Below are 16,107 nucleotides of genomic sequence, written 5' to 3' on the forward strand. Positions count from 1 at the left end.
GCAGCACAATTAAATAACTGGGAGGAGTTTGGTTTCTGTCGTCCTGTTTCACTGCCAGGGATGGCCAAAAGGGTCACTTCTCACAGCAATGCCCATGCAGGCATCATCAACTGAACACACATTCTCACTAAGCCTGAATGTGGATTCCAAGTCCTTCTTAGTTCAGCATTCCAGACAGCTACTCACAATTAACAGAACTGGCCTGCAAGATCAAATTTATCTGCCACCTGGTGCTAAATTACAAACCCTGTGAGAGCAGGAATTTTGTCTACTTTATAGCACAGTTGTATCCTCAGTGCTTAACAGTGTCTGAGGCATAGCAATTGCTTAGTAAGTAATTCTTAAATGGAACTGAATCTATCGTTCTTTTTTTTTTTTCTTCCTTTTTGTCTTTTTTCGTGACCGGCAACGGATCGCAACCCTCAGTGTTGCGCCCGTACCGGACCGGGATCGGCAACGGGATTGCAACCCTCGGTGTTGCACCCGCACCTCGCTCAGCCAGTGAGCGGCCAGTCTGTATGTGGGATCCGAACCCTCGGCAGGAGCGCCACTGCACTCCCAAGCGGTGCACTGTAGCAGTGCGCCACCAGGCTGGCCCTGAATCTATCGTTCTTAATCTGCCTTCGTTAATTCATCATCTTGACTCCTACCTCCTCCACCCACTGGGGGACACATGTCACACACTGTTTAGCACTGGGATATAGAACTTATGCTCTGCATCCCTCGTGATGGTCCCACTGGGTGACGGGCTGGCTAACTCATATAATAAATGAATTTGAATAAAGATGTGAACTGCTGGTAAGAGCTCACTACTTTCGGAGAGCACCTGCATTTTCACAGCAGATGAAAGAATAGGAGCTACACAGTCTTTGTGACATCACTAGTGGGTACTGGAGGAAATAGCTTTGAGCTTTCACAGTACCCTCTCTTGCAAATCAGAACAAGACCTCCCCGCACAGGTCTTTTCCAAGAATCTTTCCAAAGTAAACGTATCGAAGAATGTAAACCGGTACAGCTATCTGCTAAAACGTACTTCATACCTGCTTACATCGCCTCTTCTGAGTATACTGTAACCACAACTTGATACACTTGTGTAGCAATGTTATCCTGAAATAAAACACAGAACACCAAGGTACTGCCCTTGAGGTTTCAGGTTTCCAAAATTTCATTTTGTTTTTACAGCAGATAAAATCGGTATAGTTATTTCTCGAGAGTTAAAGCCACCTCATGGGCTTACTAGTTTCATTCTAGGAGATAAAGAAACAAAAACCTGATATCTAACATGAAATCTGTCAACCCCTGATTTTGGACTGTGGATTGCCTAAAAATTCTGATGACCTTCTTGTAAAACTAATTAGGCCACCAAGCACAGTATATCTGGCACTTAGGAAATTTGTAGGAAATACCCCAGATATCCTGAATTTTCTGGTTTTATGGTCAAGTTCTGGGGCTTGTTTAGAACTACCTGGGTCTGTGACACACGCTCTTTCATAAAGTGATTTGAGAGTGAGAGCCACACTCAGTTTTTTAAACCAGGATTTAGAATAATGATATACCTTGATAACTCTGAATTGAGTCAGTTAAACACTGGCATTCTCACTGACTCATTTAAAAAAAATGCTCCAAAATTGGGCTTATAACTATGCAAATTAAGTTGATTATACTCTGGGGAGCGGAGACGGAGGGAGGGAAGAGAAGGAGAGGATTTGCTGAACATTTCTGGCAGCAAGAAAGTTAATGGTGGTTACCTCTGAGGAGTAAGACTCAGGAGTTGTAGGAAGGAGGCCAGGCAACTTTTATTTTCACTTTATACCTTCCTTCCTATACATTCTTGAGTTTGCCTTACAGATATGTAGTGCTTTTATTTATTTATTTTAACTGGATGATTAGCTCTAAAAAACTGAGGACACTCTCTGCACTCTTCAAGACTGAGCCACAAATATCCAGCTAGCCTGGCCCTTTTCTTCATAATTTCTAAGATGTGAACATCACAAATGCCTGAAAGATTGAGGCAGTGAGCTAGGCACACACTTCAGACTATGGTGGCTAAGAACCAGTACAAATATCCTCATTCTACCTCTCATCTGATCAGCCAAAAATGAAATGCAAATTCAGGAACCACTGGTTTACAGCAGGCCCCCTCTCCCCAAAAGGTCTTTCTTTCTTTTTTTTTTTTTTAAAGATGACCGGTAAGGGGATCTTAACCCTTGACTTGGTGCTGTCAGCACCACGCTCACCCAGTGAGCTAACCGGCCATCCCTATATGGGATCCGAACCCATGGCCTTGGTGTTATCGGCACCGCACTCTCCCGAGTGAGCCACAGGCCTTCTACCTCTCATCTGATCAGCCAAAAATGAAATGCAAATTCAGGAACCACTGGTTTACAGCAGGCCCCCTCTCCCCAAAAGGTCTTTCTTTCTTTTTTTTTTTTTTAAAGATGACCGGTAAGGGGATCTTAACCCTTGACTTGGTGCTGTCAGCACCACGCTCACCCAGTGAGCTAACCGGCCATCCCTATATGGGATCCGAACCCGTGGCCTTGGTGTTATCAGCACCACACTCTCCCGAGTGAGCCACGGGCCGGCCCACCCAAAAGGTCTTTCTGAATATGTTGCATTAACTCGTGGAAGGGTAAGCAATCTCTCCTGGAAAACAGTGAGTCAGAGTCACAAGGTGTCCATGGAGAGCCCAAGGATGACGCCAGAGTCCCTACCTGTAGTGCTCCCAGGCAGCGTGCAGTAAGGAGAGCTGTTCTCTTTCCTCCCTTTGCTCAATTCGAGATTGCCAGAGGTTCCAGAACCTGCGCAGCAGCTGAAATAAGACAGGAAGGAAATGGAGGTTCACTTACCCTATTAGGTAGTGAATTCTTACTCCAACAGACCATGAGCTCCCCCAAAGCAGGAATTACCTCAATTTGGAGCAGCCAACACACCAAATGCTTACAAAATAATAATGGCCGAGTTATGGAATGACTCTGGGCCAAAGTAAAAGGCAAAAAGATGGTTCTTCCCATCTACAGATATCTAAATGAAGAAGTTATTCCTAATCTGGGCTTCCCAGAAGACAATGCCACTTTAAAAAGTCATTTTAGAAATTAAAACTGACCTTTTCGCATATTAGCTCCTATGCAGTAGTCTTGCCAACATTAACTTCAATCTAATAGAGCCCTTAGATCTAACTTCCAGTTTATAGGAACTACATAGAATAAAGGAAAATCAAATGACATCAAAAGGAAACAATCAGATAAATCAGGAATAAAGAACATTGTACAAAATAACTGACCCGACCTTTACAAAAAGTCAATGTCATTAAAAAATAGTGTGTGTTATGCTGAGTGAAATAAGCCAGTCACAAAGAACAAATATTGTAATGATTCCACTTAAAAGATCGCTAGAGTAGTCAGATTCATAGAGATAGAAGGTAGAACAGTAGTTGCTTGGGGCTGAGGGGAAAAAGATTGGGGGGTTATTGTGGTTTTTTGGGTGGCTGGCTGGTACGGGGATCCAAACTGACGACCTCGGTGTTATAAGGCTGTGCTTAACCAACTGAGCTAACCGGCAAGCCCAGGTTATTTTTAATGGGTACAGAGTTTCAGTTTTGCAAGATTTAAAAAGTTCTGGAGATGGATAGTGGTGATGGCTGCACAAGAATGTGAATGTACTTAATGTCACTGAACTGTACATTTAAAAATGGTTAAGATGATAAATTTTATGTGTATTTTACCACAATTACAAAATATAAAAAATATATATATATATATAAAAGCGTGGTTGGGGGTTGGAAACTACTCTAGATTAAGAGCTTTAAGAGACATAATAACCAAATGTAGTGAGTGATTCTTAACTGAATCCTGATTTGACAAAAACAACTATAAAGACATTCTGGGGACAACTGTGAGAATTTGAAAATGGACTGAGTATTGAATAATTTTAAGGAATTACTGCTAATTTTGTTGGGTATGATGATATTGATACACATGAAAATGTCCTTATTTTGGGGTAATGCATGCTGAAATGTTCAGGTGCAAAGTGTCATGATGTCTATAATTTGACTGAAATAATTCAGCAAAAAATAATTAAGCAAAAAAAATAATAATAATAATAATAATTAAGCAAATATAGCAAATATTAACAATTATTGAATTTAGGTTATGAGTATATAGATGCTTATTTATACTATTTCATGATGTCTATAATTTGACTGAAATAATTCAGCAAAAAATAATTAAGCAAAAAAAATAATAATAATAATAATAATTAAGCAAATATAGCAAATATTAACAATTATTGAATTTAGGTTATGAGTATATAGATGCTTATTTATACTATTCTTTCTATTTTTCTGTATGTTTGAATACTTTCATAAAACAACAATAAAAAAACGATCCTCCTACAACCAGAAACAAAATCTACAAGTACAGACATTTGTTGCCTCAGGTAAACAAACCACTGAAGAGAACAGACTTATAATGGAAACGCAACCAAAGCCTCCTATAATGCAAGACTAATGTATATTTGTATCACTAGGTCAGGGTTAAAATCCAGTCCCTGACCTCTGAGTCAACTATCAATTTTCTTAGCAAACAGATAAAAAATGGGATTAAACAAGGCAAAAACAAGAGCTTCCCTATCAGGAGGTATGGATTACCAAAGAAAATAGGCATTAAGGTTTGAGAGTCTAAAGTCTGTACACATCTCTAAGCACAGAGGTTAAAAAAAAAAAAAAGAAAAGCCGGCCAGTTGGCTCAGCTGTTTAGAGCACGGTTTTATAATACCCAGGTCAAAGGGTTTGGATCTACTCCCCCACACCCCCAAAAAGAGAAGGTCCATCAGAGAAGTTCCCTCGTACAGAAGATAGCCCTCACCATGATGTCATGCTGCTGGTGAGCAAGATTCCTTCTTATCTGTTGGAGATGCGCACGGGTCACATTGTTTTTTAGGGCTTTAAAGCAAAAATACTGTGCAAAGAAGAAAGGACATAACCAATTACAAACACCAGAATCAGTAGAATCTGTAAAAATAAGTCTGTCCATTGATACTGCACAAGAACAAATACACTATCACTTCTGACCAGGAGAGATCCCCATGACCCAGATGAGAGAACTCTACAGACAGAGGTCAAACACCAACTTCTGCCTCTCAAAGAAGAGACAGACTTTTTGCCCACGGTGTTTTTGTGTGTGTGTGTGTGTGTTTGTTTGTTTATTTACCATGTGGGGGTCAGTGTGTACATTTATACAATTTAAATGCAGTTTTGCTAGAGTGGCATTAAGGGACAGAAGGAGTCCTTGGTGAGTGGCGGGGCTGGTGTGAAGGCAAGATATCTGGGCCTGGCTCCAGCTCCATCGGTTATGCCTCACATATGACCTAAGCAAAGCCCATTTGCCTTCATTTCCCCACACCTTGAGCCTCAGTTTTCTGAGGCAGAAGTGAAGAGATTAGACTGGATTAGGGGTTTTCATATTGTACTCTGTGGAACACCACAGCCTCCTGAAAATGTTTGAAGACCGCCTCATGTGGTAAAGGAGGGAATGAGTATCTGGAAGAACAGGGACTGACTCCCCAGACCTCACTTCAACCATAGCATTGCTACTTTGATGTATTTTACAGATGAGGCTTCCACCCCTAAAAAGGGTTCTACCATATTAAAGAGAAAACCCAAGACTAGATCACATCTAAGGATCCCTTTACATCTCCAACCTCCTCTGAGCCTACATCATTACTATCTCTGACCCCAAAGGAAAATGACACCCACAGTGAAAATAAGGCTTCATGACAGGCTAGCCCAGAACGGGCTGCATTTAATGAATGAGATGTAGGTCAGGGTAACCCCAAGAGTGGATGCCTGAGTAAGGCTGATGAGTGGAGCCGTGCCAGGCTGTGGTGCTCTTACCAGCAGACTATGCCTGCGGTGCTCTTCTGCCATCTCACACTGGGCAGCTTCTTCTGCACAAAGCAGCACGTCTGCCATGAAGTTAAGGCCTCCAGTCTCAACAAGTCCTCACGCCATACAGTGTGTTCCCAGTGACCCACCTGAAAGGCCATGGCTGTAGGGGGTAGCAGACATGCCAGGTGGGCTGATGTCCATCTCTGTGTCCTCCTGATGACCCAGGGAAGCAGCTGATTTTGCCTTCCTTCCCTCAGATGCCCATTTAATAAAAGGCAAAAAATACCCAAGATAAATTGCCACCAATTTCAGTAAACATTTCAAAATCACCATATCTAAAGCAGAACCTGCTCCTTCTCCAGCATTCTGTTTTGGCATCATGATCCAGTCAGATGTTTGAGCTAAAAACCTCGGAGTTATTTTCAAACCTTTTCTCTTCCCACTCCCCCCATCTAAGCAGTCACTAAACCCATCTGCTCTTCTTCTAAGTGTCTCCTCTCTCCATTCCCTCCTGTTCCTTTGTTCTTGCCCCAGCACCCTGCAGTTAATCTGACTTGACCCTCACATAGACCAATAAGTGAGCCCCCTCCCATAACTGGTCTCCCTGTGCTAGCCTCCCTCCTCGAATCCAGAATAATCCTTTCTAAAGCACAAATCTTACTGCATCTCTTCTCTTCTTAAAAACCTCCAGAGGCTCCCCACTGCCATTAGGATAAAGCCCAAATTCCTGACCACTGCACACAAGTGCTCTACATGCTGGTCCCAAGCCTACAATCCACCTTCCCACCATCCACAACCCCAACTCACTACAGATTCCTGAATAACTTTCCTTACCTCCAAGTCTGTGTAAATGCCATTCCTTCCACCTGAAACACCCTTTTCAACCTCTCTGTGGGTGAACTGGTCATCCCCTAAGACTTAATTCAGCACAACCATTACCTCCTTGCCTGAATCTCCACATTGGCTCTCACAGGACTTGATACAAATCTTTATGACAGCACTTATCACGCCATACGGTAAAAACCCATTTTCGTGTCAGTTTTCCCCACTAGGCAATGAACTACTGTTAGTCTTTGCATTTCCTGTATCCCAGAACTTAAGTAGGAGTTTAACACACAGCAAGAGTTAAATGAACAAATGAATGTGTAGATGAATGTGCAGGGCAGTTAAAATTCTCACATTTGGCACTTATTGTGGCAAGGGGCAATGATTAAACAAGTGCACAAGACCTAGGTTTAAAAAAGCCTGGCTCTGCCAATGACTTGCTCTGACTCTGAAAAATCATTTAGCCCTCCCCCCCCCCCCCCCTAAAACTGTACACAGCTGAGTTAACTGACTGCACTGTGGACAGTGAGGCTGCCCAGTGGTGTGAAATTTGGAGACTTGGACTCCTGTCCTGGCTGTGCCACTCACAAGCTGTGTGACCTTGGAAAAGTGAACTAACATTCCCGAATCTGTTTCCTCATCTGTAAAATGGAGATAGTGACACCTACTCCACAGGCTTGTTATGAAGTTTAACAGGGATAATGCATAATGTCTGCAACATAGTAAAAACTCAATAAATGAAAGCTATGATCACAGTGATAGTGTCACCAAGAAAGAGACAGACATGGCTATTTGAACCACCTAGTGAGGAGAGAAAAGCAATGAAATGATAACACAAAAAAATGATAACCAGGACAGTAGGATTACCTCAAAGGGGGAAGAAAGGGAACACAATCAGTGAAGAGCAGACAGGGATACCAGCAGCATTCTATTTTTTAAGTTGGGTGGTGAGTACATAGATGTTCATTTTATTATTATTCTTTAAACTACAAATATATGTTAAAAGTAGTCTTATATATATAATCACAACTAAACAAAAATTTTTAAAAAGAAGTCAACAGAGATAAGGCTGCCTTCAATTGCTTGGTAATTGCTTCCCCTGTATCTCATGACTTTTGTTTCACATGCTGCTGAGTTCATGCTGTCCTGGCTGAGGCAGTGGACGTGTCTGGGTGGCTGAAAAGGATACAGTGTTTCCAGTGCGTAAAGGCCCTGCGCAGGACCATTCTCCTGGCCAGCTCCTCCACCAGGGCGTGGTGGGCATATAAGCTCTCCCTCCTCTTCCAGGCCCACTGCCAGTCACAGAAGTGTATCTGCAGCACAGTGACACGGTAGAATTGCTCAGCCATCTCTGCAACAGAGAAATAACTTAAGTGCTGCTCTCCCAAGGTTGGGAGATGAACTGGAAGCATCTTTAAGACAAGCTGAACTCTGCTACTGGAAGTCAGCAGGGATTCAAGGCTGTTCTCACAAAGAATCCTTAAAGACAGTTTTGTTTTGTTTTTTTAAAAACTGGAAGGTCATTAGGAATCCCTGAACTATATCTCCTCTCTACAAGGATAGAGAAAAGGTCTGTAATTTTAGGGAGGAGGATGCTGCAGAATCAATTACATCAAAGGGCTGAGGCTTCTAGTTAGCTACTGATGAGCAGGAATGGCAACTATTGCTTTCAAAGAGGATTCTGTTTTACTTTTGCCTCTACACAAGATGTCTCCTGGATAGGACTCAGGGACTGTGTCAATGACATATAACTCTGTCGCCATGCTGGCACAGGTTTTTTTGAGTTTTCAGCCAGGCTGATCCTGGCTGCCAGCTTCATCTCCTTTTAACACTAATCAGCTAATGGCCTGGTGAGCTGAAGCCCAGAAAGTGGAAGGGAATCAGTCCTTGCTATGGATTGAATTGTGTTCCCCAAAGTCCACATATTAGAAACCTAATCTCCACTATGACTGTGTTAAGATGGTGGGAAATCCTGTTATGGTAATTGAAAGGTGGGGGCTTTAAAGAGATGTATAGATTGTGAGGACCATGCCCTAGTGAATGGATTAATTCATTAATGGTGTAGTGGTGGTCATGGGCGTGGTTCTGATGGCTTTAAAAGGAGAGCCAGTGAGGAAGTTAGTCTCTCTCTTTTCCTGCCATATTCACTATGTGATCACCCTGCCTTGCTGTAGAGTCATCTCCACCAAAAACAAGGCCCTCACCAGATGTATTCCTTGGACTTTGGACTTCCCAGTCCCCGAAACTGTAAGCAATAAATATTGTTTCTTTACTTACTTAGTTTCAGGTATTGTGTTATAAGCAACAAAAACAGACTAATACAGTCCTGGAATTTGAATGCTGAAATTGGAGGCAGTATCAGTCTATATAGCTCATTATGTTAAAAAGCTTAATGCCTTCACCTTCCAGGCGTGGGCAACTAGAAGGTTGGTCCACTCACTATCCTCAAATGGATGCAATCAACTTCTCCCAAGAGACAGTGCTGGTAGCCTAGAAGATTTTTGCAGGGAAGCTGCGGGGAAAGGCAGAGAGCCTAACCCAGAATGTAGCACAGTGCTTCACTCACTTCTGTATAAGTTCAATAAATTTAAGTACAAAGAGTGTACCAACAATCATGTTCCTTTGTATTATTACTTCTGATTCTAAACCATAAAAACAGTATCAAGGGGACTGGTGAATTAGCTCAATTGGCTAGAGCATGGTGTTATAACACCAAGGTCAAGGGTTCAGATCCCCATACGAGCTAGCTGCTGAAAAAACGCAGCAGCTAAAAAACTCAACATCATGTATCACATGCATTTGCATAATTGGTACAAATAGAAACAATCCAGGTATCTAGCAGTAGGAGAACAGCTAAGTAAATTAAGGTAAGCCATCCTGTAAAATACAACCAATCATTAAAAAATAACATTTAGGAGGACTACTTAAAGACACAACTATATGAAAAAAAGTGAGATACAAAATTGGAGGTATCATCATATTAGTCATAATAATCACAATATTTATAGCATAATTAAAATCCTATCTGAATAAAATACATGCATAAAAGAAAAGGTCAGATGGAAACAACTTATGTGAATCGAGGATGATGTATTTTCCTCCTCAATCTCCTTTTACCAAAATTTGTGGCATAACATGGTTATATTTCTTCTTAATACAGTACCATTGGCAGCAGATTATGACCAGATCCTCTGTCTCGAGAGCCCGGGGCTTCTTACTCACCGTTCTGTTGTCTCTTCACTCTGCGGACTTGCAGGTATTCAAGCCAGGCCTTCAGGGATCTCTGCTTTTGCCAGTGCTGATGGTGTTTCACTGCAGAGACCACCTTCCGTCTCTCCCTCTGGCTGTGCAGGAGCTGTTCCTGCCACCGTGACCAAGCCTGAAAATCAGAGAAAAAACAACAGTTAAAGCAGAGGCAGGAAATCAGAGGTAAAGCATAGATGAAGAGAGAAAAGAGAATCAGAGACACACACTAAAAAGGCTAAAATTAGAAACGAGAATAGGGGCAATACTCCAGCAGGATGATAAGCTATGGGAATTTGGGGTAAAGGGATCTTTAAGAAGAGCATCCTGGTTCCAGAAAGGAATTTTTTTTCTGGATTAAAAAAAAAAAAAAGGAATAATAAAATCAACAAGCAGACAAGAAGCAGGGATGATATAATTAATTCAGATTTGGGATAGGTGAGTCTGTCTTTTTTTCCAAAGTGAAAGGAAGCCTACTGTCAAGAGGCCCTTTCTCAGGGAGATTGATTTCAGAGAAGTGTACCTATAGAAATTGAGGGTCTACAAGAGGATTCCCTTAGGACTATCCATAAACACACACTCTAGGAAAGTCTTCATGTATATCCAGAGATAATGTGTGCCCTAGTTTGAAGATGACTTAGACAATGAATTCATATCTTCTTTTCTTAAAACTGTTACATCTCTTCTCCTTTCCCTCCTCTCAGTTGAATACCATTCTTCCTATTTCACCATGAAAATAAAAGCAATAAAAAGAGAATGTCCTTAAGGTCCCACCCACCTGTCCACAGGCTGTGCCTTTTCTTTCTCCTGCTACTCTGGATAAACTGTCCATGTTTCCATCAAAGGTCATACCCCCCCACCCCAGTGACTACATCCTATCTTCTCTTACCTTCTCAATTTTATCACTCTGGCAATTTCCACCATCTTCTCTTACTTATTTTTTTTTTTTTTTTGGCGGCTGGCCAGTATAGGGATCTGAATCCTTGACCTTGGTGCTTTAACACTGTGCTCCAATCAACTGAGCTAACCGGCCACCCATCCCCCATCTTCTGCATCATCAGTTTTCATTCTCTACTAGATTTTTAAAATTAGCATACAAATGTACTATTATTTCTCCCATCCTAAAAAAATCCCTTCAGGATGTGACAACCAAAAGCAATGGGTGACCTTTGATTGGACCCTGGACCAGACACAAAAATAGCGACAATATACAGTTTTAATATGAACTGTATGTTATATTAAATTTCTTGGATAAAATAATGATACGGTGGGCCAGCCTTGGGAGAGTGTGGTGCTGATAACACCAAGGCCATGAGTCAGATCCCTACATAGGGATGGTCAGTTAGCTCACTTGGGAGAGCGTGGTGCTGACAACACCAAGTCAAGGGTTAAGATCCCCTTCCCAGTAATATTAAAAAAAAAATAATAAATAATAATAATAATGATATGGTTCTGTAGGAGAATGTCCTTATTTTTAGGAGCTACATCCTGAAATATTTAGGGTAAACTTGATAATCTACAATTTTAAAGTGGCTCAGAAAAAAATAATATACTTACATACTTAGAGAGAGAAAGCAAATGTGGCAAGATGTTAACAATGCATTAAACTAGGTGAAGCATGTACAGTATCCACCGTTTCAGTGATTTGGTATTTGTCAAAAATAAGAAGTTAGGGGAGAAAGATTACTGTTGCAAAAATATTTCCTGAAAGGAATAAAACAGTTATTCTCAAACAACCAAAGAAACACCCCTCTCTAGACCACCCTTTGCCATCCAGCTAATACTAGCTCTTTCCTTTCCTTTCCATGCTGCTCAAAAGAGCTATTTTCTGATTTCTCTCTCCCAGGCAGGCTTTCTTGAAATCACACCCATCTGCTTACTGAAACTACTCTTTATCAAGTACATCGATCTGTATATTGCTTAATCCACATTGCTCAGTCCTCACCTTCCTCGACCTGCCAGAAGCGTGACACAGCCGATCACTCTGCTCTCACGTGATTTCCAGGATGCCTTTATTCTTTTTTTTTTTTTTCCTTTTTGTCTTTTTTCGTGTCCGGCAACGGACCGCAACCCTCAGTGTCGCGCCCGTACCGGACCGGGACCGGCAACGGGATCGCAACCCTCGGTGCTGCGCCGGCCCCTCGCTCAGCCAGTGAGCGGGAACCGGTCTGTATGTGGGATCCGAACCCTTGGTGGGAGCACCGCTGCGCTCCCAAGCGGCGCACTGTAGCAGTGCGCCACCGGGCCAGCCCTATTCTTGTTGCTGGCTCCCACCTATTCACCTCACAGGCTCTGTCCTGGAACCTCTCCTCCAGCTACACTCACTCCATTGATTCTTTCACCTAGTCTCGTGGCTTTAACTACCACTTGCCTGCTGAGGACCCCCACATTTACATCTCCTGTGTGGATCCGTCCTCAATACTTCACTCATATACCCCACTGTCTCCCTGACTTCTGCTTGTAGATATTCAAAAGGCCTATCAGACTGAAGAGATGGAGTTCATAATAGAGCTTTTCCCAATCTTTCCTCACAAACCTGCTTCTCCCTCAGTCTTCCCCATTTCAGCAAATAGCAACCCCATTGTTTCAGTTGCTTAGACCAAATCCTGGGAGTCATCTTGGACTCTTTCTCTGAAACTTCACATCTTTTCTATCCATTAGCAAGTCCTGTCACTTATACCTTCAAAATATATCCAGAATTCAAGTGCCATCTTGCTATCATCCGTGTCCAAAATCTCACCTAGAATTTTGTAATAGCTTCTTAACTATTCTCTTTGCTTTCATCCTTAATCTTCTCTGGTCTATTTATTTTTATTTTTTTTTTAAGGAATTTATTTATTTATTTTAAAAGATGACCGGTAAGGGGATCTTAACCCTTGACTTGGTGTTGTCAGCACCACATTCTCCCAAGTGAGCCACGGGATGGCCCTAGGAATGTAGTTTTTAATTGAAACATATTTATGGCATACACAGTTATATTTCAATACTAGTATATAATGTGTGATGATCAAATTAGGGTAATTAGCACATTCATTATTGTAAAACTTTATCATTTCTTTGTGAAGAGAATATTTGATCTCTCTTTTAGCCATTTGAGAATATACAATAAATTGTTGTTAATTACAGATGCCTAGTACTACTGTACACCATTAGAATATATTTTTCTTATGTAGCTGTAATTTTGTGTCCATTAACCAACCTGTCCCTATCTCCCTACCCTCTTCCCTTCCCAGTTCTAGTAACCACAATTCTATTCTCTACATCTAAAAGTTCAACTTTTTTTTTTAGCTTCCACAGATGAGTGAGAACACGCAGTATTTATCTTTCTGTGCCTAACTTATTTCACTTAACATAATGTCTTCCAGGCTCATCCACATTGCCACAAATGACAAGATTTCCTTCTTTTTCATGGCTGAGTAGCATCCTGTTGTGTATTTATAGCTCATTTTCTTTACCACCTAGGTTGATTCTATATCTTGGCTATTATAAATAGTGCTGCAATAAACATGGGGGTGCAGATATATCTTCAGTATGCTAATTTCCCTTCCTTTGAATATATACCCAGTAGTGGGATTGCTGGATCACATGGTAGTTCTATTTTCAGTTTTTTTGTTTTTATTTATTTATTTTCTTTCTTTTTTTTTTTTTTTTTGTCTTTTGTCTTTTTTTCCGTGTCCGGCAACGGATCGCAACCCTCAGTGTTGCCCCCGTACCGGACCGGGGACCGGCAACGGGATCGCAAGCCTCGGCGTTGCTCCCACGCCTCGCTCAGCCAGTGAGCGGGAACCGGTCTGCATATGGGATCCGAACCCTCGGACGGGAGCGCCACCGCGCTTCCCAAGCGGCGCACTATCCAGTGCGCCACTGGGCCGGCCCATAGTTATTTTATTTTATTTTATTTTATTTTTTTTTTGTCTTTTTCCCGTGTCCGGCAACGGATCGCAACCCTCAGTGTTGCCCCCGTACCGGACCGGGGACCGGCAACGGGATCGCAACCCTCGGTGTTGCTCCCGCGCCTCGCTCAGCCAGTGAGCGGGAGCCGGTCTGTATGTGGGATCCGAACCCTCGGACGGGAGCGCCGCCGCGCTTCCCAAGCGGTGCACTATCCAGTGCGCCACCGGGCTGGCCCTATTTTCAGTTTTTTGAGGAACTTCCATACTGTTTTCCATAATGGCTGTTCTCTGCTCTATTCTTAACACAACAGCCAGAGTGGTCCTTTTTGGTTTGCTTTAGTTATCATGTACTTAAAGCTCTCTTTTTTATATGACCATTTCACCCTGACTTTTTTTCTCTTTCACGTCGGCAATCTATTTCAGAAACCGCGTCATTTATCCCGCATAATGTCTCACACTTTGGATTTGGCTGATTGTCTTCTCAGATGTCTCATTACTCTGACCCCTGTATTTCCCACAAACTGATAGACTCGTGTTAGGCTTACTTGGAGTCATGTTCAATTTTTTAGGGAAGAACACTTCATGAGCGTGGCTGGGCACTTCCTATTACATTGTATCATGAGATACATCATGTCTGGCTACCGTAATTGCAGCAATGCCAAGGTTGTTTGGTGGCTTCAGATGGCATTTAGACTGATCCCTCCATTATATACCCCATCATCCTTTCACCTCGTGATTGCTACCTAGATCCACATCCTCATTAGGGCTGGCGAAACAGCAATTTTCTAATTCTAGTGTTCCTTCTGCATTTATTAACTGAAATTCTTCTATAAAGAAACCTTCCAGGCTGGCCAGCTAGCTCAGTTGGTTACAGTGTGGTGTTATAACACCAAGGTCAGGGGTTCAGATGCCCGAACTGGCCAGCCACACACACACAAAAAAGAAGCCTTCTCTCTCACTAACCTTTTTGTTTCCCAGAGATACAGTTTGTAAAGGAAAGGCAGGATAGGGCTGGCCCGTGGCTCACTCGGGAGACTGTGGTGCTGATAACACCAAGGCCACAGGTTCGGATCCCATATAAGGATGGCCGGTTAGTTCACTGGCTGAGCGTGGTGCTGACAACACCAAGTCAAGGGTTAAGATCCCCTTACCGGTCATCTTTAAAAAAAAAAAAAAAAAGGAAAGGCAGGATAAATGCTTGCTTTTTTTGCCTTCATTAATTTTCAGATAATCAAATAAATGACCTAACAACCCAAAATCATGACCAATGAGTTCTTCTTTTTGTTTTATCATTTTGAATGCATGCATTTTTATATATTTGATATGTTTTCTATCTATTGCAGTCATTATTCTTTTTTGAGGCTTAAATTTTTCTATCTTAAGCCCATGGAAGCCCTATTAAATTGGCTCCCAAGTCCTTCTGACACAACCCCATTAACCTTTGTTAATTTCTTCACCTTTCAGCACACTATATCCTGCATCTATCTTGTCTATTTCCCCAAACCTATAATCAGCCATTTCTCCAAAAAGCCTTAGATCCTTCTGGTAGGAAATAGTAGAGACCACAACTCGGGCACTAGGGATGCTAAATGCTTTACTAGTGCCACTACTTCTGTCTTTTTAGTATATAGAGTTAGAAATATGTTTTTTTTTTTCGTTTTTGTCTTTTTTCGTGACCGGCAACGGATCGCAACCCTCAGTGTCGCGCCCGTACCGGACTGGGACCGGCAACGGGATCGCAACCCTTGGTGTTGCGCCCGCACCTCGCTCAGCCAGTGAGCGGCCGGTCTGTATGTGGGATCCGAACCCTCGGCGGGAGCGCCGCCGTGCTCTCAAGCGGCGCACTGTAGCAGTGTGCCGCCGGGCCGGCCCAGAAATATGTTTTTTAAGGTAAAAAAAAAAAAAAAAAGAGTCCATACTGATTATTTACATTTACAATTTCAGATTACAGAAGTTTTATTTAATTTCTTTGATTTTATACTTACAATCTTTTCTTTTACACTGATTCCTACCTTGATTCCTACTGATGACACGGCCATAATTACTTGTTTTATCTTAAAATGTAGCTAAAATAGTTTCAGGATAACAATTCTAAACCTGCTAGTAACAATAAGACCACTGAATGCAGTATCAGATTTCTTAGCAGATCTTTGTTGTTGTTTTTTTTTTTAAAAGACGACTGGTGGGCCGGCCCGGTGGCGCACTGGAGAGTGCGCCGCTTGGGAGTGTGGCGGCACTCGGAGCGCAGCGGTGCTCCCT

At 42.1% G+C, this 16,107-nt stretch overlaps 1 protein-coding gene across 4 annotated transcripts in view; it reads right to left on the reverse strand.

Moving 5' to 3' along the window:
- The window catches only part of SFI1 (Sfi1 homolog, spindle assembly associated (yeast)), a 112,298-nt gene that overhangs the window by 25,117 nt on the left and 71,074 nt on the right, over positions 1-16,107 (reverse strand). For all 4 annotated transcript variants that reach the window (XM_008566423.1, XM_008566422.1, XM_008566425.1 and 1 more), the window contains 6 exons: positions 9,935-10,091; positions 7,902-8,063; positions 5,894-5,964; positions 4,866-4,958; positions 2,715-2,812; positions 1,041-1,107 (listed from right to left, as the gene is read on the reverse strand). In XM_008566423.1, coding sequence (XP_008564645.1) covers positions 1,041-1,107; positions 2,715-2,812; positions 4,866-4,958; positions 5,894-5,964; positions 7,902-8,063; positions 9,935-10,091 — 648 coding nt within the window. The remainder of the gene's footprint in view (positions 1-1,040; positions 1,108-2,714; positions 2,813-4,865; positions 4,959-5,893; positions 5,965-7,901; positions 8,064-9,934; positions 10,092-16,107) is intronic.

The sequence above is a fragment of the Galeopterus variegatus genome, unplaced genomic scaffold (genome assembly GCF_000696425.1).
Source record: "Galeopterus variegatus unplaced genomic scaffold, G_variegatus-3.0.2 Scaffold241, whole genome shotgun sequence".
In the NCBI taxonomy this organism is placed as follows: Eukaryota; Metazoa; Chordata; class Mammalia; order Dermoptera; family Cynocephalidae; genus Galeopterus; species Galeopterus variegatus.